The 24,314-nt window shown below is 41.6% G+C and overlaps 1 protein-coding gene across 1 annotated transcript; it reads right to left on the bottom strand.

Moving 5' to 3' along the window:
• Window positions 1-17,110: 17,110 nt before the first annotated feature.
• LOC120718066 lies at window positions 17,111-21,623 on the bottom strand. The gene is made up of 6 exons (XM_040006384.1): window positions 19,895-21,623; window positions 19,580-19,777; window positions 19,330-19,463; window positions 19,062-19,223; window positions 18,589-18,882; window positions 17,111-18,326 (listed from the first exon to the last, which is right to left on the bottom strand). The coding sequence occupies exons 5-6, from the start codon at window positions 18,855-18,857 to the stop codon at window positions 17,480-17,482; spliced, it is 1,116 nt and encodes a 371-aa protein (XP_039862318.1). The 5' UTR covers window positions 18,858-18,882; window positions 19,062-19,223; window positions 19,330-19,463; window positions 19,580-19,777; window positions 19,895-21,623; the 3' UTR covers window positions 17,111-17,479.
• Window positions 21,624-24,314: the final 2,691 nt, after the last annotated feature.

The raw sequence follows: 24,314 nt of genomic DNA, 5'->3' as shown, positions 1-24,314 counted from the left end.
CTTTACTACGGTTCGGAGCCGCGGACCTGTTTTATATACGCGCGGAATAGTTTTCTACACGAGATCGCTGCAAAAAGTGCAGCCTTACCTAATGTCCACCTACTGTTACTCATTTATATTCAGATTTAAACATCTAGTTGGTGTTGGTATGGAGAGTAACCTTCAGTAATAGTAATAAATCACACAGCAATAGTACATTCATGTAGTTGTAAAAAAGCATGATAATATATTAAGTAATCCAAAGTATTCAGAATACGTTACTCTCATTGAGTAACGTAACGGAATACATTACAAAATACATTTTGGGGCATGTAATCTGTAATCTGTAGTGGAATGCATTTTAAAAGTAACCTTCCCAACACTATATATGCGTACTTTTATATGTTATGTCACCTTGCTGTACATGTATGCTGCTTCGAGTTATTCCTGATTTATACTGTTCTTTAAATGTTCTTTTGTTTGACTACTGCTTTGTTCTTATCCACTTATACCTGTACATGACTCTTTGTTGAAATGTCAAAATAAGCGCTGTACTGTTTTATTGTTTGCTAATAAAAAACAAACGTTGAAAAATTATTCCAGTGGAATAATGATGGAACAACTTTCGGCTAAATACAACGCTTCCCAGAGAAAGACACGAAGATCTATCCAGTCTCAATTCCCACATAGCAAAATTGGTATGGTCCGGATCTGGCCCACACAATGTGCTTACACAGCCCACATACCGCAAAGAATGACGGCCCTTTGGTGGCCCAGATCTGGTTTGCCAGAGGTGGCCCACACATGGGCCAGCACATGGCTAGTTGCAGACACACTGGTGGTCCTGCGCTGGCCCACATGTGGATTACCTCTGGCAAACCTGGTCTGGGCCACCAAAGGGCCGTCATTCTTTGTGGTATGTAGGCCATGTGTAAGTTGTGTGCAGCCACGGGCCAGTTGCAGACACACTGCTGGCCCTCTGCTGGCCCAGGCAGTTGACATCTGCTGGCCCCAGATGTCAGCCTAATATGTACCTTAATCAACCCATATAATAACAGCATGTGCCGGAACATAATAGTGCAAAAGTAACATGACGAAACTCTGTTCAGACAGTGAATGGACTGAGTCTTACATAACACTTTCCTACTCTCCCGGATTACTCAGAGTGCTCTGTACAACAGGACACATTTACACACTTTCTCTAAACTGAATGCTTCCTAACTACATTCATACACATTCACACTCTTAACATGCAGGCTGGAGGACCTAGGGATCGAACCACTAACCTACTGATCAGTAGGTGACCTGCTCTACCTCCTGAGCTACAGTCACCCGGTGGTAAACCTGAGTAAACCGTCACTAGGTTTTGGATAAAGTGTACACTCACAAACCTGTCAAACCTGAATTTGAAACTTTGGATACCATAACAGTATAGTATTGCAACATGGCATTTGGGTCTTCTAACTAAAATAGGAAAAGAGGAACATAAATAGTGCCATCATTGCCAGACCTGGCCCACATCTGGTTGACATACACCCTGCCATGACACCAGTCAGTCAGAAGTGCCAGCTTGATGCCGGATCTGGGCCAGACCTGTTTTCTATGAGCCTGGGCCACAAACCAAACTACAATCGGGCCAGGTGTGGCATGCCATCACATAGACAGTGCCATCATTGCCAGGCCTGGCCCATATCTGGATGACATGCGTCTTATCATGCCAGAAGTCAGCCAGCAGTGCCGGCTTGATACCAGATCCGGGCCGGACCTGCTTGCTATGTGGAAAATGCCGACTACACACTCTAGAGCTGGTCGTAACTGTGAAGCCGTCCCTTCTGATTTTTATCAGCCACTGTGCAATTCAGGATCCTTGGTAAAGGAGTGGAAACTTAACATCTTGTTAAATCTCCCCCCAGCAGTACACAGCAATGGTGAATGTTCCCACCCTCTGCTCTTTGTAATTTAATGCGATCTTTCCGTTTTTGTATTTTGGACATGATTTTGGAATCCATCTTCACAGTAGCGGTTGACTGCAAAATAAAGCTACCAGAAATGTACAAGTCTACATCTGGTCTTAAAACAGGAAGTTAGCATTTTTTCATGCACAGGGTCTATTACACTTGTTTCGCAAACCTAGAGAATGACAAAAAGAGGATGTTACTCTGTGTTTGACCTCTTTCCTTTCAGCATTGCTTCCGATATTGGTTTAAGCTCTCTGGTCCCTGAGAACTGCAAGTTCTGTCTATACAGGCAGGGTTTAAAGCTTCAGTGTGAAAGCAGAAAAGAATAAAAATGTAATTCATTATTGATTTATATAGATTCCCCAGTGATTTCTGTCTTTATCTGAAAAAGCAATTTCTGTGTTCACATTGTATTTTTAACCCATAATTTATCAGTTATATGCTAATGATGATTATAGGCAGAGCTAACAAAAACAGTACTTTTATTAGTGGGTGCAGGTTTGTGGCACTATAATGAATGTTCATGTGTTACGAGGACCTGTGGAGGACCTGGGCTGGTGTGGTTACACATGGTCTGCGGTTTTGAGGCCAGTTGGATGTACTGCCAAATTATCTGAAACACCTTTGGTGGTTATGGTAGAGAAATGAACATTTATGTCACAGACAACAGCTCCGGTAGACATTCATGCAGTCAGCATCCAATTGCAGGCTCCCTCAAAAGTTGCGACATCTCTGGCATTGTGCTGTGTGATCAAACTGCACATTTCAGAGTGGCCTTTTATTGTGGGCAGTCTAAGGCACACCTGTGCAATATTCATGTTGTCTAATCAGGACCTCGATATGCCACACCTGTGAGGTGGGATGGATTATCTCGGCAAAGGAGAAGTGCTCACTAACACAGATTTAGACAGATTTGTATACAATATTGGAGAGTGATGAGTCTTGTGTATGCAGAAAATGTTTCAGATCTTTGAGTTCACCTCATGAAGAATGGGAGCAAAAACAAAGGTGTTGCATTTATATTTTTGTTCAGTGTAGGTTTTAGAGGTGCAGACTCTGTAAAGATGCCCCTGAGACAATTCAACAGATATCACCGGGGCGCAAGACGCTAGCAAGCAGGGCATTCATGCAAAGCAATAACCAAGGGGCTGGTATAGTATATATGGAGGAAAATCTGTGCTGAGTGTTGCCTGGAAATCTTCCTGTGGGATTTCCAGATACCAGGTTCCTACAAACAAAACTAATTTTGTTTGTGTTCCCTCCTGGGATCAAACGTATAAACCAGTACACTATGCAGCTACTAAGACACGTAGCATAAAAGAAAAAACCCTCCGTCAAGGTTCATCTGAAAACTGTACGGTTTAAAGAACAATATGCTGAAAGATGACAACAAAAGATGTAAAATGGTGAAACAAGGTTCAACTCAGATGCTAATTTAGGTCAGTCTCTATGATATGGATAAAAAAGCAGATGGAGGTTAGGAGCACAGGTATTCTTTAGGTAAGAAGATCACCTCCACAGGATTTAGGTTTTCAATATAAAAGTCTCTGGAGCAGGTAAGTGAGTGTCTGTGGTGTATGAGGTAGCCAGGTTCTCAGGTGTTTGACAACAATGTGTCAAGGAATGGTGCTAGAGACTAGTTTAACTATTGCATTGATTACTCACAGAAAACAGATGCACCAAGCAAGGAGTAAGACCACCCCCAAGAGACCGGTTTATCTCCATTCACAGCCTCATTCCCACAGATAGGAGAGGGAACAGGAGAAAGCATGAAGTGTGGAGGTGGTCAGGTTGAAATGGTGCCGGTGCTTATACGGTGCTCGAACCAGTGCTTAAAGAATGGAGAACACAAACTTTGTCCAAAAACCTCTTATGTTTTTATTTTTAGCAGTCTCTTTTTTTCTGCAAAATGATAAGCACCGTCCAGCCCCACGCATGGGGTGATCCGCACTAACTCGCTAATGGAGATCTACCACACCTGCAGTAGATGTGCTCAGTGTGAGGTCTCGCAGCAAGCTATCAAATACGGCGCATTTCTCAGCTTTTAAAAAAACTCTATGCATCGCCAGGTTTTTCATCGGATTTGAGGTGTTACCTCCTTTGACAGTATCACAGTATCAGCTTAAAGCACTTGTTGAGTTTGCATCTTTTGCTGTGAAGTACAGCCAGATTTTTGACCGCTTCGCCTTGGGCATTTTTAATCTGTAGCTCTGCTCTAAAAGAACGTATGTACCTGGGCCCGCCTACTATCCTCGGAAACGTAAAATGATTGGCTAGAATCCAAAGTGTATGACATCTCAGGGAAAAAAATGTGCGCTGCTTTTCGGTCTGGCCATAATGGCACCGGATATCGGTACCCATCCCTAGTCAGATACTGGACTGACAATGAGTGAAAAGGCACCAGATATTTAAACGAAAGGTGACCTCAGAGTGACCTTCAGGAAGCCTGGAGAACTGGTCCACAAGAAACTCTTGTTAGCAAAACATACAGAAACACGGGGGTGACCCCAGACTTTTCACAGCATTGTTCATTCAGTCTGTGTCCACACAAACTATCCAGCAATTACATTAGCTCATAACTATGTTAACTTTATCTGTCTGGCTTGAGAAAATTAAAATATTTATATTTTAGAGAAAACAGGGTTTGTAGTTCATTAAGTCGGGTTTGACTGTTTCCTTTTTTTCTTCCGCCTGACTTGAAAGTCCCCATCTCACTGCCACACACACATGCACACTAATGACCTGCAATACCGCTGATTTTCACTCGGATCTGATACCAAGTAAAATTCACCCTGGTATGGACGATACTGATCCGATATCAGTGTTTTGTATAAAAACCTGTGTTTGGAAAATCAAAATCAAGAGCAGTGTATCAAATTATATCTTCATAATGAATACAACACATCAGACTACTTGTTCTTGTTTACTTATGAAGAATAATCACACAAGAAATTAAAACCTGAAAAGTCAATAACTACATTTTAAAATATTCAATTAACAATCAAAACAAATGTGAAAGATTGAAAAAAAATAGAGAAATATTTTTGAGTTGGATTTTTATTTTGTAAAACCTGTAATGGCAGTTTTACTGCATATATATATATAGATAACATTCACACTGTTATAAGTTGATACTCAGCCTATATATCAGCTTTGAGTGCTCTCTACAACCTTACCTGACGATATCTAGGCCTGACGTCTTCTCAAGGACAAGCATTTTACTCCAAGCTAAACTCGTTCAGCTGTGTTTAGTTTACCACATTTATTAGTACATTTGAAAAAGACGGACTCCATAGTTTTAAGGGTGTGGGCAATTCCCGTTTAAACCCTGACACAAAAACCTGACCTCGTCTTGGCTGTTTTGCAAGCTGCAATAGCTCCACACGTCTTTATCGTTAATTCAGTAATAATGAGCCGTGGCTCATTTGTATCAGTATTACAGTCGGAGGGGTAGCAGTTCCTACGAACTGTTTGGATAATATAGTTACTTTCCCCTGTGTTCCTGTTAATCATAAACTACAAATTTACCCCAAATTACCAAAATATGGATATTTTAATATGAGAATCGAGAGTAGAACATAAATATCGTATGGGAGGAATCACACACACACACACACACAGAGAGAGAGAAAGTGAGACGCTGTAACGCGTTGAGGGAAAGAAACATATGAAGGCACAGTAACGGGGTGAGGTGCAGCTTTCTCCTCCTACAAACGGGCTCATTTCTCTGCCATTCAAAGGGAAGTAAGCGCAGACCTTCCGAGGACAAAGACAACTTCTGCAGGTTTTCAAAGCATCTCCAAAGGTATGTGATGGTTCTATTTATGGTTGGAGCTGCAAACGTGACTGGAAGGCGTCCGGTCACAGTCGTGGCGAAACGTAAATATGCATGCTATTAGTGTTTTTTTACTCCGAGCTCCGTGACCGATAAACAGGAACGTCACGAAGCTTTCGCTGTCTAAATTCGGACTATCAGCTGAGGTTAATGGCGGACCACGAAACATTCACACACGTCGAATAAAAAGCATTTTTGGGGGGCGGAGGGTTATAACACTGACCCGAAGGAACGAATCCTAAACAGACTGAAGTTTGCGGAAAGCTGACTTTATGGGGGAACTTTTGTGTGGCATTATGGGTCATCGGGCTCGGTATAACAGGCTTGTTAACACGCCTTTATCTTCTCCTCGGGGTTTGTTCACGACGAGCCTGAGGAATCACCTGAATGTGTTCCCAGCAGAGAAACCCTGACAGACTGCAGCTGATCACCCTGTTCTGCTTGGCTACGTAATAAGCTCAGCACAGCAGCAGATGAAGCAGTTCTCCACCTGCTGCAGGTTTTGGACAGAGTGTCCCTGGAGCTCATCTGTGATCTCCAGAAATCGACACTTCTACAGTTGCAGTCCAGAGCGCCAGCTGATCATTGAATGAATTTTCAAAATAAGAGCGAGGTCCACTGAAGTAATGTGCATGGATATTTGATTCTTGTGTGTAGACAGCTGTACACTGCGTTCAGCACAAGTGGCTTTGGTTATAAATGTGTTTAACTAGGATTTACTGTGCACCGTATTCATTAACCAACAAAGGACTGTGTTTGTGTTAGTCTACCTGATGGCGTCCAGCAGCTGCATCAATGTTGAGTTTTTGGATACAGCTGAGGATTCCTTCTACTTTGAAGGTAAAAGGCATTTTATACTTTCTCAGTAGTTGCTCAGTCTGTACATTTAATCATGTCATTATTATAGGTTAATTATGCAATTATTTAAATTTTATTTGTATTGTCTTTTTTTTCTAAATGTGAACGCGTCCTCTGAAAATCTAAAAGTGGTTCCACAGGGTAAAGGATTTTAATATTTCTCTTTTTTAATTTCATTTTAGAATATGATAGCAGAGTAGTATTGTGAGGCGTGATGTGAAGCTCATTGTCGTGTTGTTCTCTCAAAAATACAGATTTGGAGGAGGATGATTTCAAAAAGTCAAGAGAGTATCATTGGTCCATTGAGAGCAAGAACGGTGCTGGATACCTGATTTTAAACCAAGAAGACACATTTGTGCTTCAGACCTGCTGTGGTAAGACCAGAGGTGGGTCGAGTATCCAAAAATTGTACTCAAGTAAGAGTAGCATTACTTTAAAATATTATTACTCAAGTAAAACTGAAAAGTAGTCGTCAAAAAAGTTACTCAAGTAAGAGTAAAAAAGTACTTGGTGAAAAGACTACTCAAGTAGCGAGTAATTGTTTGAAATGTCCGATTTATTTTATAAATAAATGCTATCAGACAAACAAAAATAAATAAATATACAATTTTAGTATTTTCAACAGGAATATATGTAAAAACATCAAAATAAGGCACAACAATTCTAATTTCCAGATTTCAGTTTTTCACAACATAAAGCTTTTTTCACCAATACCTGCAGTAAATAATATAAAAATATAAACAGTGCAAACAATTTCCAGTGACAAGATATGCTGCAAACTTTATATTCATCTTTGCTCCAAATGGCACAGCAGCCTCAGAGAAAACAGAACGAGGCATCTTCAACATATGTTCATACAAGGCAGCTCAGTTTACCATAAGTTGTATGGGTGTGCATCTATTTCTGCATATTTAGCAAAAATGTGCCCTTTCTTCACTCAGTGAGGTGATGGTTCAGCTTCAGCAGCAGTTTGCTCTCAACTGTTCAGCAGTGAACAGGAGTCCTGCATGACTGAGATTCCTTCACAAGCTCCTGATGCAGGAAGAGCTGTATTGATTTTGATCAACAGCTTCTTGATGTGAGGAACGCCATGCAATAGATCCACACCTCCAGTGAATGGACATGAAAGGTACCTCTCCAGCCCTGCTTCTGGCTGTCCTGACCCCATGGGTCCATCATCTTAGTCGGTTAGGCTGCTGTTTGTGCTGGCCTCATCCAGCTCTGAGTCTAGGTGATGTCTGATGAAGTGGAGACCTGTGGAAAGATGTAAGGTTTTCAAAAGAATTAGCTCTGGTCATTATAGTGCTGTATACACTGCCAAGGTGCAGATGTTTGGCAAGAAGATTCAATCACACTGGAGATGTTTTTTACTAACTCTTGTAGAAAACAAAATCCTGTCATTCATATCCCGCACAAACAGTTTGCAATGAATTCCAGATTAAGTTTAAAATAAGAACGCGTGCCGGGAGCCGGAGATCGACAGACGGATTGGGGCTGCAGCTGCAGTAATGCAGACGCTGCACCGGTCCGTCGTGGTGAAGAGGGAGCTGAGTGTAAAAGCGAAGCTCTCAATTTACCGGTCGATCTACGTCCCTACCCTCACCTATGGCCACGAGCTGTGGGTAGTGACCGAAAGAACGAGATCGCGGATACAAGCGGCAGAAATGAGCTTCCTCCGAAGGGTGGCTGGCCTCTCCCTTAGAGATAGGGTGAGAAGTTCGGCCATCCGGGAGGGGCTCAGAGTAGAGCAGCTGCTGCTCCACATCGAAAGGAGCCAGCTGAGGTGGTTCGGGCATCTGACAAGGATGCCTCCTGGGCGCCTCCTGGGTGAGGTGTTCCGGGCATGTCCCACCGGGAGGAGGCCCCGGGGCAGACCCAGGACACGCTGGAGAGATTATATCTCTCGGCTGGCCTGGGAACGCCTTGGTATTCCCCCGGATAAGCTGGAGGAGGTGGCTGGGGAGAGGGAGGTCTGGGCCTCTTTGCTTAGGCTGCTGCCCCCGCGACCCGGCCCCGGATAAAGCGGATGAAGATGAATGGATGGAATGCTTGCAAGGCTAAGCAGTGCTAGCCAATAGATCCTCCTGTTAGGCTGTTACTCTGGGAAAAGACGAAAGACGGTGATGGAAGAGTGACTGGAGCTGCGATGTAGCCTATATAATATTTATATTGTACAAACGTGATAATTCTGTATATTGTAATAACGTGATATTATATTGTTCAAACGTGAAAGGTATATTGTTAGAACAATATACTTTTCACTTTTCTATTTTTCTTTTGCCTGGGTAGCAGCTCGATGCCTCCGTATCCGAGGCTTTCCAATGTGGCCTCACAAAATTATCACAACTACAACAACCATGAAAAGAGCTGGATGGACTTTGCTGCTCAATCACAGCTGCCTGGTCAATGTTTTTCATTAGTAATTTAGCACAGTTGACGGTGTGTGTGTGTCTGTGTGAGTGAAAGACAGAGAGGGAGAACGAGGGACAGATTTTGTATGATAAGCTTCATGTTATAAACGCACAGTTTGATCACTCAGGTCGCATCAGAGCATCAGGCCGTATAGTGTGAGACCCTGTACAGTTTGAGCAGGAGCTGAATAACGTGACTGAAAAAAATCGCAGTGTTTGCCCAGCTTAACGTAGACTGTTTAAACTGAACAAGCTGCTGTTTCACATAATAAACCCTGCCAGCCGCAGTATTGCTTCTGTTTTAACAGTTAAAGCAGTAGAGACGAGCTGTTTGCATGTACGTTGAACTCCAGCGTCATTAACCATGCTAGCTGTTAGCTTATAGCTCACGCTAGCTAACCAGCGAGCAGTTAACAGGACAGCTGAAGCTGCACAAAACACCCACAAACTTATCTCACTACAACGTAGCGCCGAAAATATGACTGGCAGCTCGAGCTCGACACAGCTGCTGTAACATAAGACTGACATCCAGTTAACTACAGCTAAAAGCTATTTAGAGAAAACTTACCGTTTCCTCAGGTTACACGAGCTGAGTTTTTTCACGCTGAAAAGTTGTTGTTTTGGCTCTCACTGAAGACAGAGCTGTTCTTTTGTGCTGCTTTTAAGCAAAACATTCTTTGTAAGTGAGGCCAAAGGTGTTCATCCTCTTCAACTCTAGCGTAGACGACTGGCTCTGCCACGTTTTCTTCTTTCCGTGTGTCGCTACTTTGAAACGCTTGGGCCGCTCTGCCCGCCACAGTTTCAAACTGGTCATGTGACTGCATGGCCACATCTGATTAGTAAAAAAGTTACAGAAAACTCCACTGGCGGCATGTTATCTAATGTGTTAAACTAATTATTTTTTAAAGTAACGAGTCGAATTTTGCAAATGTAGCGGAGTAAAAGTACCGTTTCTTCTTCACAGATGTACTCAAGTAAAAGTAAAGAATATCGTGCAAAAAAGGTACTTTAAAAGTACATTTTTTTCAAAAACTTACTCAAGTAAATGTAACGGAGTAAATGTAACTCGTTACTACCCACCTCTGGGTAAGACAGAGTTCTTGTTGTTATGGTTACTGACTTTTCAGTTCAGTTTGGTTGAACTTGGCAGGCTCAGTAGGTAGAGTGGTGGCCCCATGATCAGAAGGGCAGGGGTTCGATACCCCTGAACAAAGGTACTGTCCCTACACACTGCTCCCCAGGTGCCCAATAATCAATATCAATAAAGTATTCCAAAAAAAAAGAGCTTGTGCGCTAGCTTCTTCAACATTGTAATTGTTGACATTTTTTAAGAATAAAGCAACTTGCTGAGAGAATAAAGCTGTTGACGCATGTTGATGGACATTTGTCTGCTCCGACTCGGATGCTCAGTCATGTTTTGGCCTGCTTAGTCAGGCAGGGCTGGATCAGGTGACCCCAAATCCTCCCTTAATTACACTGCAATAGGCCTCGGCTGCTGGGGCTTCCCATGATGCACGATCTCCCGTGATGAGCGTTTCTTGTTCATTCAGTAATGTAAGTCGCTAATGACTTAATGCACAGAGATGTATAAACACATAGTGAGTGAGAAAGGTGACTGAAGAAGAAGTACTCGATGCATCATGCAATCGCCCAGCAGCCTACACGTATCGCAGCATAACTGTTAATAAAGTAAAAAAAAAGGGTCAGCCCGGTGGTTAGCAGTGTCGCTTCACAGCAAGAAGGTCCTGGGTTTGAATCCACTCTTTAGCCAGGGCCTTTCTTTGTGGAGTTTGCATGATCTCCCGTTTCTGTGTGGGATCTCTTCGGATACTCCGGCTTCCTCCCACAGTCAAAGACATGCAATTAGTGGGGTTAGGTTAAACGATTATTCACACCTATATGTGAGTGGTTGTGTGTCTCTGTGTTAGCTCTGTGACACACTGGTGACCTGTCCAGGGGGTACCCTGCCTCTCACCCTGTGGCAGCTGGGAGAGGCTCCAGCTCCCTGCGACCCTGAATTGTTTAAGTGGGTGGAAGTAAAGACCACTGACTGTACCTTTAAGTGAACAATGCATTTGTAGAACGACTGCAGAGGTCTACACTGTGGAGCGGGATTCACATTAGAAATGATTACAGCAACCAGCAACATGACCAGCTGCCTCTGCAGTGAGTCTCTCTCAATGTGGTGGAATTTCAACCCTAACATGTAGCTTAGTGTTAATGTGAGTCCCAAATATAATAGATATAATAATACCATATGTCCAAATCTGCAGTCACTACAGCTGCTGCCTGTCAAAACGTGACCCCAGGATTTTAAATTGGTCGGTCCATTAAAAGCTGAACAAATAAGTTTGTGGAGCGCTGCAGTTTGGTCCTGTTTTGCACACAGAACAAACAGACACATGTAGACGAACAGAACAGCAGGATATATTGTTCTTGAAAACAAGACATAGCTGAATGACATGCTGCTCTTGCTTGTCCTTGTTTCCTCTTCAGAGAAGAAACTCTGCATCTGGACCTATTGGAGCTCTACTCCAACCGATCAGGAACAGATGCCAGTCATGATATATGCCCAAAAGAATGACCAGACAATGGTGGTATGTTGTAAGGAGCACAAAATTCAAGCTGTACCAATGGTAAGTACAAAAAAAGTCATTCAGAGTTGGTTTTAGAGCAGCGGTCCCCAACCTTTTTTGTGCCACAGACCAGTTTATGTCCAACAATATTTTCACGGACCGGCCTTTAAGGTGTTGCAGATAAATACAACAAAATAAAACCAGTACCAAAAAGAAGATTTATTCATAACACACATGAAAAGACCCAGGGAATCCAAGTTAATGATAAAAACAACAAAAACCCTGAAAACCATCCGAGCTTCAGCTCTCGCGGTCCAGTACCAAATGACTCATGGACCGGTACTGGGCCGTGGCCCGTGGGTTGGGGACCACTGGTTTAGATATTAATATGAAACCAGTATATCAGTAACTGTGTATTTTTACTGGCCCACAAAAAAGCTTTTGTTTTTTATGTTTTTAAAAACGAATACAGTTTAATTAATACATTTGAACCAGCTCTTAAAATGAGAAAAACCATCTCATTCTGCTAGTTTAATTAACATTGATTGTCATCGCTCCTGTTTGACACCATCACTAGACTCCTTAATTCTGCTTAGTCTGCTTATTAAACAACAGTTTAATCTCCACGTGTGAAAGGGCCACTATACTTGATCTGCAGTGCATCAGGATGATACAGGGATTGTTACTCTTTTTCTCCTTATGTCTGTCCATAGACGCCCCCCACAGACATCCCTGGAACGAATCACGAGGCTTTGTTCTACCAGACGCGCCTTTCTGGAACTAACAGGTTTAAGTTTGTGTTCTCAGCAGATCCCAAAAAATTTCTTGGAGTTGTGGATGAAAACGGTCGTTATAAACTGACCCTGCTTACTGAAGGTGACGATGTTGACATGAGAGTTGAGTTTGAGCTCAAATAATTAAAGAAGTTGTCTAAATAATGAAAATAAAAAAGGCATCTGACTTGACTGAATGCAGATATCCGATGTAACAACTTCTTAAAGTCATAACTCAGAGTCACTTTGTGATTTAAATGGAACAAATCTGATCTCAAACCATTTGGAACCTCAACATGCTCCCTGTTGTATCATTCTAAGGTTACAATGTGTCCATCCATAAATCTTTAGTTAAAGGCAGCTTTGAAATGAGTTTTATCTCATTTGAGATTTTGTTAGTATTCAGTTAATCATTGAATATTGTGAGGTTGGACCCATGCATGTTTGGTTTGGGACAGTGTAACCTCAGATTGAACCCAAAATTAGAACTATAAGCTCATACAACAATCTAGCTATTAGCATTTGTACATAAGAATAAAGGCTTTGTACTTCTTTCATTGTGTTTCTTGTTTTGTCATGAGTGGTGTACTTCAAAGAAAGTTGAAAACGGCCAGGCTCTGTTAGCATGAGCTAGCTCGACTAATCCCGTCAGAGATGATGGGTAAGACGACAAACACGTCAGAGGAAATCTGTAAATCCTATAAACATAAAAGGCAACATCAGCGCTGTAAAGTAGTCGAGACTAATGTGAGATGAAGTTTTCTGATGAAACATTATTAATATTCGGCCAGTGTAAAAGGTTCAAATGGAGCCGTGGCACGTACGCACTCGGGGTCGACATGTATACTCTATAAGCTCAACATAACCTGCTAACCCATCCACTGCTCTGTAGTACACCCCAGCTGAGCCTTGATGGAAAGAACAGAGTGACGCCAAATGTGGAAGCTGGAATAAAACATGTTTACTGCACAGGTGTTGTGACATCACACTCACTCCAGCCAAACACAAAGAAGTGCTGGTGTGGAAGCTGCATGCAAAGACTGTACGTGTGTACTGTGTATAAGTGCATGTTCCAAGATTATAATGTAATGGACTGCCATATTAAGTCTTATTTTACTGATTTAGGAACAAAAAGTAAAGTAAGTAAAAACAAAGGTGTTCGCAGGAGAGCAGAAAGAATCAGTGGCTCATGCAGCCCTGGCCCTAAGTTTACCTGCAATTTCTTCTATATATACACCACACATACATTCTCTCATATTGTCAAGATATTAAGATTCTCATTCTATACAATAGCACAGCTATATACTCATATGAATCAGCAGATAACATTAATTATATATTATTTAATTAATCTCTTTCATTTTTATACTAATCAAATATGTATTGCTTATATTTATTCTTCAATTAAATTCTTAAATTACTTTGTTTAACTTCCTTGTTTAACCCACGTGTGCGAGACACGTAGAATATTTAAATACCACAACCTCAGAAACCTCTGTGGCAGTCATCAGCTCTGACACACTTAAATCAACATAAGCTTTCTAAGCTGCACATGTTCTACTTTTGACTCAACGTAAGTGTAGCGTGTGTGACACACATTACATTTCAACACCAGTGGAGGTCCAGTGGGGCAGTCCTGGCATCTGAGGAGCTGGTTACCTTTCCAAAAGCAGAAAATGGCTAGTTCAGACATGTTTTGCATTAACTATAATCTTAATGGAGGGCGAGAGAGAAGCAGAATGGAGCGCTACACCCCGAGGGCGAAAGGAGGAGCCATTGCAGGCCGATTGTGTCACACGCAGTCATCACTGAGCCTGGAACAACCCTGATGCGATCGTGGTCACAGTCGGGCGTGGTCAGGGTCACGAACCTGGCAAGCGCTCAGCAGGTACAGGTGTCTGAAGTGGAGCAGGATCGCTTTGGTTCCTGTTTTGGATCTTCATGGTTTCGCCCTCACGTGTACACACAGCGGTTTTTTCCACATGAACACAGGCGGTGGCATTTTTGGCCTGTTTGGAGGTCATGTGGTTTACCCACGATGTGGGTCCAGAATGAAGGCGCCTTCTTTCTGTTTTTGCTCAAATGTAAAAATACGTTCATATTGAGCCAGAATATGATTCACCTTTTCTTACTTTAGTGATTCTGAATATTTTCTGATGTAGATTGTCTTTAATTCTCTTTCATGATCAGTAGGTGAGGTTGACGTCAGTTTAAGATAGCATTACTGTGAAATTTAGAGTTTTGTTTTGAAACCTTTACTTCCTCTCAAGCAGGATTCTTATCATAATATTGTGGTGGACCTAATCTAAACTGAGATTAAAGTTGGAGTAAAATGTGACGAGCTCTCGCGTCATCCTTACAGACCTACATAATATCTCATTTTCTCATTAGAAGAAACACTGAAAAGATAGAATGATCACAAGAGCACGGACCAGTAAAGTTTTTGAATGCGCTAGCTGTGTTTGGTGGAAAGAAGATGAAGAAGTTGAAAAAATAAGATTTGTATTTTTCTAGGTAAAGATTTTCTTGTGAAAATTCACGGTTTTGCACGTGTCCCATACTTTTCCAAGAATCAGATGAAGGTGCTTGATGATGAGAAATTATAAACCATCATGCAAACATTCTAATAATGAAGCTAGCTATGCTAACGGAGCTATAAGGAGCACACTCCCGTTCGTACTGCTTCACTGTGGCACTTTGAAGTTCATTCACTTACTTGATCATTTGAGAAGATGCTGAGGAAAGCTACTGAAGAAGATTTTTCAAGTTTACTGAGTTACAGAAGCTTCTCGTGAGTGCTTGAAAGTTAATTTGGAATAATTGTTGAGTTTAAAGATGCAGCATATGGCACACCACATGTGGTTGACCAAAAGAGGGAGCCAAAGACAACATGACAAATAGTGAAGAGCATGCTGATAAACTGGGGTCAGAAACACTGCAAAGTTTCTGCAAGCTGGGTGAAGAGTTCATCTCGCTTAATAACAGTGTTATGAAGATGCTACCAGAAGATGGATTTAGTGGAGATCAGTGTAACTCGTATGGTATGGAGGAGATCCAGGCCCCAGACATCCAGAGGCCCCAGAGTACGAGGACCCAAGGAGGACCATCGGAGGGACATCTGTGCCACCCTCCTGGGAAGAGCTGAGGAGAGCCCCAAACGAGGGGTCACCCAGCAGCCACGGAGCAGAGGCCAGAGGGGGTTGCAGTGACGTGCCGTGGGCTCTGCGGGCAGCCAGCTGTGCCAGAGTGAACCGAGCCCCAGGCCCAGAGGGCCCCCCACACCCTGGAAGGGGCCCAGCTGAGCCAAAGGCAACAGACCCCGCCAATCGGCCACCAGGAGTGAGTCAGTACATACATGGTGCCCAGCCCCAGACACCAAGAACCACCAACACACCAAGTCTGAGGGCATCAGCCACCGGGAGGAAGTGTGGTGAGGGAGATAGGCCTCCATACCTCGGAGAGCCTGAGATCTTCCCAGAGAGGTGGAGTCTAAGACCCGACATATAGACACAGACGAACAGGCACACACAGACGCAAACATGCATTCCCACCCCCATATAGACATAAACAAATACTCGGTACTCACCCGACGTGGAGACAGGCACAAATAGACACTGTACACACAATCACACTCCCCAAACATACATTCATCTCAATCCACCTCACCAGGTACTTCTCCAAAACTGTGACTCAGGTCTGTTGCCCCAAAGGATACAGGAAACGCACTGATTTCCATGACAGAATCGTGTCTGTTTAATGCTCCACGATGATAACTTTCCTATGAGCGTTTGAAGATCACTGACATCATGGCTTTTAGCCTCATTGTTTCTGCAAAGAGATTTCTCCAGTCACTGAATCTTTTGATAAAATATATTTTTATGCCTCTAGAGGATGGAATATTTTAAGTTTTTACAACTTTACACTTGGGAACATTATTCTGAAATTGTTGCACAATTTGTTAATGGAGTTTTTTTGCAGATTGATCAACCTCTGCCCACATTTACTCCAGAGCAACTCTGCTTCTCTAAGATGCTCTTTTAAAATCATGTAACTGACCTGTTACTTTTAAAATATCCCTGCAGCTGTTTCTTTTTAGTACCACTTTTTCCAGCCTTCTCTTGCCCCATCCCAACTGTTTTGAAACATATTGCTGCCATCAAATTAAAATGGACTTATTTTTAACGACGTAGTCTCGGTGTAAACATTTGACATGTTTTCTATGTTCTGCTGTGAATAAACTTTGCCTTTGACATTTGCAAATCACTGCTTGCTCTTTTTTAATTCACATTTTACACTGGAGTCCAGTATTTTCAGAACTATGTTTGTACAAAGCATAATCTGCTTGCCGTGAACTGTCACAACATCAAACACACGCTAAACCACTTTATATCTACTACACCAGCGGTCCCCAACCTTTTTTGCGCCACGGACCGGTTTATGCCCAACAATATTTTCACGGCCCGGCCTTTAAGGTGTCGCGGATAAATACAACAAAATAAAACTAGTACCGGTACCGAAAAAAAGAAAATTTATTCATAACGCACGTGAAAAGACCCAGGAAAACCGAGTTAATGATAAAAACGATAACAAAATAACGCTGGAAACCGATAAAAACCCTGAAAACTATACATTTCACACCTGAGCCTCAACTCTCGCGGCCCGGTACCAAACGACTCTCGGACCGGTACCGGTCCGAGGCCCGGGGGTTGGGGACCGCTGTACTGCACTATACTGAGCCGCTTCAAGACCTTCTATACAGTTTTTTATTTGTTAATTATTTACTGTCACTGCTTTATAGTTGTATTTATCAATATCAACAGCTGTAACTTTTAGATTAATCAAGTTGACTTTATCGAGATTCAGCTTCAGTTGTAAACTTTCCACTTCACAACTTCCATCTTATATACTTTAAAAATCACTCAACATTTTTTATTGTCAGTGTCACACAGCTCGTTCTTGTATCTCCACTACTCAATGGTACATAGTAAACACGTATTATAACTTTTCACATTATATGTATCCAGTCACCTAGATATTTTGAAGTCTTTCCACTTGCTGCTATTATGTTTCAGTCATTAATTGAACTGTCTCAGTGATATGTGGAGTCCAGAAAGTATATTAAGCCAGTGATGAGTTCAATACCATGACTCCCTCTGGGGCCACTTAGTGGATTAAATAGTTCTACCACTTGCTCCATCATCGGTCCGTCCAGAGTAAATTCAATGTCTGGCACAGTAATCCTCTCAGGCCAGTCGACCAGCAATCCCAGTTCATCTGTACCATGAGCACCACCAGAATCAGTACTTAAGCCCTGAGCAGCAGTGATCTCACTCCCAGTGGCTGTCACACTACCATCAGCTGTCCCACCAATAGTCCCATCAGCAGCAGCTGCTCTGGTCTGAAAGATGTCCTGCATGGCAGTTGAGGCTCGGCCCTGTTGCTGGAGGCTGCCTCGGACAAAAATCTGTAATGGGTTCAAGTGTCTCTCTGTCCGCAAGCCATGATTGTTCCACTGTTGAGTGAAGTCTTTCAAATCTCTGTTGATCCTTGGGAGATAGATGTAATGGAGAGCCCAAAGGTGCATTTCATTGTCAATGTCAATGATGCCTTCCTCCTCCAGGTGGTGAAATAAATCACAGTACACATTGGTCATTCCTCGCCACAGATAGCCCCAGAGCCTCTCAATTCTCTGATTATGGGTACTCCTTCCTCTTAGGGCACTTCCACGATTAAAGCCTCTGAAAATGTTCATCATCAGGCAGACAGCGTTGTTTTCCCCTCCTCTGTCTGTCCGGACCCTCGAGGGTACACCATAGGATACCACAGCTCTGATGAAACTTGATAAAACAGTACTGCTACGGTTGTTGTTTGAGGCATGAAGGAAGACCACAAGACGACTGTATCCATCAATAGCCCCATGAACGACTATCCTCCACCTAAAACCGTGGTCCATAAGAAGAAAAATATTATTTCTGCTTTGTTAATGAAACAATGGAAAACACACTCTTAATTGATTTACATGTGCGCTCTGTGTTCTCTGATCTTCCCCTTTAAACATAACCAGTTGTGTTAGAGGGCTGCCCATCCCAGGGCCTGGCTCTATTGGACGTGTCTTACTGATCAACAATTATATTTGATGTAATGCTGAATTTCACTTTGGTCAAAATAGGTGTTCAACAAATCCGTGTGGTTGGTTACCTTATCAGCTTGTGATTTCCATCAATGTGCCACAATGAGTTTGGACCTGCAACCTGATATGTTCTTCGTTCTGGTCTCCGCAAAAATGCTCTAAGGGCAGCTGCTCCAGGATTTATCCGTAACATGCTTGCTCGAACCCTCCTTCGCTGTACATGTAGTCCACGTACTCGCAGGGAGGCTCTGCCAGCCTCAGGACCAATTTGTTCATTGCCAGCGACAATGTCCTGCACATGTTCATCCAAGGCACTGTCAGTCAGTTCCGCATACATTGATGCACGGGTGAAATGATACTGTCTGAAATCAGACAAAAAAATACGAGTATTTTATCACTGCCATAACAACACGCTTCATTACTAGTGGTGCACATTCAAATATACTAGTTTTTACAATCTCACAATACCATTTCATTTGAATAAACAGTGAGTGTGTGTCACAAAGAACTGAAAGTCACACTGGTTTCAAAAGTCACTGACCGCAGACGTCTTCGAATTGTACGAAGTGAAACATTCAAAATATCAGCCTTCTGAGGTGCAGTGAATCCACATGACTTCAGGAATGAAAGCTGTTCCCGAGTGATAAGGTAAAGGGATCTACCTCTCTGTGGAAAACCACTGGTGCCTGGTATCCAAAACAGCCTGAAAATATATCAGCGTTTGGTGTATTTGGAAAATAGGTTAAGACAGAGTCATAATTTATTTCACACTTTTGATGAGTCAAGGAATCGACACAATATGTGCTTACCATGTTGGCCATGCTGAGTAGACAGCTCGACCTCCTGAATCAATTCAGCCAAGTCACGCAGAAGTTGATCTGCTGAAGTTACATTGATCAGTCTTCTTCTTGCCCACTGAAGGCTTCTCTGCATTGTCTCCAACCTCAAAGATATCAAAAAATTACTTCTTAATTCATGTTATATTTTCAGGCCATATTCCCCTTAAACATTTTATGCAAGTTTAAATGTTAAATGTTTTTGATTTTGCTTTGATCATACCTCCTTAACGCTAACTGTAGCACATCTGGCCCAACGTCGTCCATCAGCAGCCACCGTGTACAGTCATTAAGAATGTTCTTGAAAATCTCCAGGCCATACTTTGTAATGGTCTGGTTGAGTCACAACTATTTTTCCACAGTGCCTGCTCTACTCTGGGTGCTGGCTGCTCTACTTCATCGCTCCTCTGAGGATCACCACCTGAGACAAATCAAGCCAGCTGTATTTAAGACCACCGTTCACAACCAGTCTTTGCCATATTATCTGTTAACCTATGTCAGTTATTGGCCTCACGTTGCTCAAAGCTCTAGTACTTACCTCTCTGTTCATGTCTTCTTAGTTACTTCCTGGACAACCTTTCACACTCGCAATAGCCTCACTCCCCTGGACACGGATCTCCATTTGCTCCTAAACAGCTGATAACCTCTCACTCTTTTTTATCCATTCGTGCATTACTCCACCTGCAAACAAGTAAGACTGTTCAGACTGCCTATTTGGATCTTTTCTGAACTTCTTCCAAGACCCTCCTGACTCTGCTCTCCCTCTGTTGCAGTACCTGTAGAGACTATGCCTACACTTGAAGCCACTGAAGTGTTTGATGGCAGGGGTGAGGCAATGTAACTGTTATGAATTAAACTTGTAACAACTCAAGCTATACTTGTGTTGTACAGTTAAGATTGTTTTTGTATTCATCAGTTTTATTTGCTTCTCTTTATCCAATGTCATTTATCATAACAGCGCAGAGTTTACAAACCGTTTGCTTGTTCTGACCAAAAACACCTGGCTTGAGTTACGTTTATCTTAAATACATTTCCATAAACACACCATACGTAAAAACACAAAAGGTGACCCGTAGCGGCACACGTAAGGTAACAACACAAAAATGGGTCCCACAGTGCCGCTCCACCATCAACTCTCACACCACTGTTTCACTTGCCAAGCTCCGGCAGCCACAGATCATGTTACTGTTCCCTCGAGTATGAACTACTGTAGTCCATGTTCAAAGCATTTTGCTCCTAGTTGTAGAACTCAAAGTTAACATTCACACATTCTAGCCTTGTTTTTAATTTTACCTTTTGCATCACATACACATACTTGTCTGTTTTTTCTATTTTATTACTATATTTCTATTTCTATTGTACAGCACTTTGGTCTACCAGGTGTGTTTTTAAAGTGCTATATAAATAAATGATGATGATGATGTAAAGAACGTTTTCTGTTAACTTCACTCTGAGCCTGTGCTCGAATCTGCTCCTGAGTACACTTCATGTTTCTCGTTGTTTAAGGAAGAGAGTTCGATTATAGTCTTAGTCATTCACAGTGATACGATAGTTGTAGGACATACCCTGCTTGCTGGTGTTTTTTCATAGACAAACTTGGACTGTACTAGAAATCTATACATTATTGTGATCCTACAAAGACAAAAATGTAAATTATTACTTTCAACAGGTTTATATATTTAAATAAATCAAAAATTCCATGTTAGTCTTCTGAAAATTGTGACTGAGCACTTTTGGAAACACTCTGTCATCACTGTGAACAGTTACAGAATACATCTGAAATAAATGTCAGATTCTAACAGGTTATAGTTCTGTTAATAGAGCTTTTGAATCTACGCTTCATACATATTCCTATCTTTAATAACAGTATGTCAACAATGTCAACCAATATTTTCATATTTCAAACACACACCCAAGTTAAAAATTTGAATCTCCGCCTCTTCTACTCTGCATATCTGAAAAATCAGTTTTGATAATGTTACAATTGCATTGTCAAATGTTATTCATCTTTGTTTATTTTAAATGCTGTCATTAGTTTTTATTTTTTTTCCAACTTATTAACAAAATGAACATGGTCTACATTGTTTTGTTCACTTGAATAAAAGGATATTTTTGTGTCGTGCTCTGGGTTCTTGAAGACCACGCTGTCTTTTAACTTTATTCTTTATTTTCTGCATGTACTGTTCTTTATTCATTTGTTTACTCTTTGAGGCTGTTCTCCTGCCATTCTGTGTTCCTAGTGCCAAGTCTGCATTTCTGTGTCCTACCTTTAGGCAAGGCAAGGCAAGGCAAGTTTATTTGTATAGCACAATTCAACAACAAGGTGATTCAAAGTGCTTTACAGAGACATTAGAAACAAGAACAAATAAAAAGCATGATTTAAAATTGATTAAAACAAGCAAATAAACTAACTAACTAATTAACAAACAAACAAACAAACAAACAAACAACAGTATATAAAATCAAAACAGATAAAATCAGAACATTAGATAAAATCAGTAGTTAAATGTAAGTTTTGAAATTTAAGCTTAAAGTGTGGATTTGGTGCTTTATTCAAATGCAGCTGAGAACAGGTGAGTCTTCAACCTGGATTTAAATAAACTGAGTGTTTCAGCTGATCTGAGGCTTTCTGGGAGTTTGTTCCAGATATAAGGAGCATAAAAGCTGAATGCAGCTTCTCCGTGTCTGGTTCTGACTCTGGGGACTGATAAAAGACCGGATCCAGATGACCTGAGGGATCTGGATGGTTCATACTGGGTCAGGAGGTCATTGATGTATTTTGGTCCTAAACCATTCAGAGCTTTATAGGCCAGCATCAGAACTTTAAAGTCTATCCTCTGACGGACAGGCAGCCAGTGTAAGGACCTCAGAGCTGGACTGATGTGGTCCACTTTTTTGGTCTTAGTGAGGACTCGAGCAGCAGAGTTCTGAATGAGTTGTAGTTGTCTGACTGATTTTTTAGGTAGACCTGTAAAGATGCTGTTACAGTAATCAAGCCTACTAAAGATGAATGCATGGACTAGTTTTTCCAGGTCCTGTTGAGACATCAGATCTTTTATCCTTGATATATTCTTGAGGTGATAGTAAGCTGACTTTGTTATTGTCTTAATGTGTTTTTCTAAGTTTAGGTCTGCATCCATCACTACACCCAAATTTCTCGCCTGGTTTGTGGTTTTTAGATGTATAGATTGAAGTTCTCTGGTGACCTGTAATCGTTTTTCTTTGGCGCCAAAGACTATTACCTCAGTTTTGTTTTTGTTTAGCTGGAGAAAATTGTGGCACAACCAGTCATTAATTTCCTCAATGCATTTACCAAGAGCCTGTACAGGGCCTCGGTCTCCTGGTGACATTGTGATATATATTTGTGTGTCATCTGCATAGCCGTGATAGTTTATTTTGTTGTTGTTTATAATCTGTGCCAGTGGGAGCATGTAGATGTTAAACAGAAGGGGTCCCAAGATGGAACCTTGGGGAACTCCACATGTGATACTTGTCTGCTCAGATGTGAAGTTACCTATTGATACAAAGTATTTCCTGTTTTCTAAGTATGTTTTGAACCAGTTTAGTACAGTTCCTGAAAGACCTGTCCAGTTCTCCAGTCGTTTGAGTAATATGTTGTGGTCAACTGTATCAAATGCTGCACTGAGATCCAGTAAAACTAGGACTGACATTTTTCCACTGTCTGTATTCAGACATATGTCATTAAACACTTTGGTCAGAGCGGTTTCAGTGCTGTGGTTCTGTCTAAAACCTGACTGGAAGGCATCGTAGCAATTATTCTGTTTTAAGAAGTAATTGAGCTGTTGAGAAACTGCTTTTTCAATGATCTTACTTAAAAACGGGAGATTTGAGATCGGCCTGTAGTTTTTCATTTGTGTCTTGTCAAGATTGTCCTTTTTCAGTATAGGTTTGATTACAGCAGTTTTTAGTGATTCTGGAAACACACCTGATAATAAAGAAAAGTTGACGATCTGTAACAGGTCTGACTCTAAAGTCTTTGAGACCTTTTTGAAAAAACTTGTTGGCAGGACATCTAAACAGCAGGAGGAGGAGTTCAGTTGACCTAAGATGTCCTCCAGGTCTTTGCTGTTAATAGGTTGAAAATGTTTCATGGTGTTTAAACAGTTTTTTGGTGGACACAGTACATATCCTGGATCTGCTGTTGATGTACCAATTGCTTGTCTAATTTTTTGGATTTTTTCAGTGAAGAATTTGGCAAAGTCATTGCAGGCCATGGTCGAATGAAGTTCAGCTGCCACTGACACAGGAGGGTTTGTTAGCCTGTCAACTGTAGAAAATAAGACCCGAGCATTATGGCTGTTTTTAGTGATGATGTCAGAGAAGTAGGACCTCCTTGCATTCCTCAGTTGTAAATTATAATTGTGAAGTTTCTCTTTATAAATGTCATAATGAACCTGGAGGTTTGTTTTTCTCCATCTGCGCTCAGCTTTCCTACACTCTCTTTTTTCATTTTTCACCAGTGTGGAGTTTCTCCATGGAGACTTTTTACTTCCAGAGATAACCTTCACCTTAATGGGAGCAATAGTGTCCATTACATTTAACATGTTAGCATTGAAGCTATTGACGAGCTCATTGACTGACCCTCTGGGCAGGTCAGGTGTTAATGGGAAGACCTGGTTAAAAATTTAGTTGGTTACTGCTTTATATTGTTGCCGTCTAATCTTTTGTGCACTTGCTTTTGCTTCCACTGGTCATACTTGTTTGCTTAACAGTTAATAGCTTAACAGTCTCATTTGGCTCTTTGTATACCCTGCTGTATTACTAAATCCTGGTATTGTAGATACAACTATACATGCGTTTAAAAAGGCACATGCGTGCTTATCAGGGTGGACATCAAAAGCTGAAAATTCAGAACATCTGTCACGATCTAATCCAGATGAGTTTACTGAAATTGCAACTCGGTGTTGCACTATGACTTCATGGTTTGACAGTCTGTT

The sequence above is a fragment of the Simochromis diagramma genome, unplaced genomic scaffold, assembly GCF_900408965.1.
Source record: "Simochromis diagramma unplaced genomic scaffold, fSimDia1.1 OVJJ01000024.1, whole genome shotgun sequence".
NCBI lineage: Eukaryota > Metazoa > Chordata > Actinopteri > Cichliformes > Cichlidae > Simochromis > Simochromis diagramma.
Note: the sequence above shows the minus strand (reverse complement) of the source record. Positions and strands in the feature narration are given on the sequence as shown.

Excerpts from the sequence above, each read along its gene's own strand:
- LOC120718066 (XM_040006384.1), bottom strand. The coding sequence starts at position 18,857 with ATGTATGCGGAACTGACTGACAGTGCCTTGGATGAACATGTGCAGGAC. Across the intron at positions 18,327-18,588 it reads GGAAATCACAAGCTGATAAG|GTGGAGGATAGTCGTTCATG; the intron begins GTAACCAACCAC and ends CCACGGTTTTAG.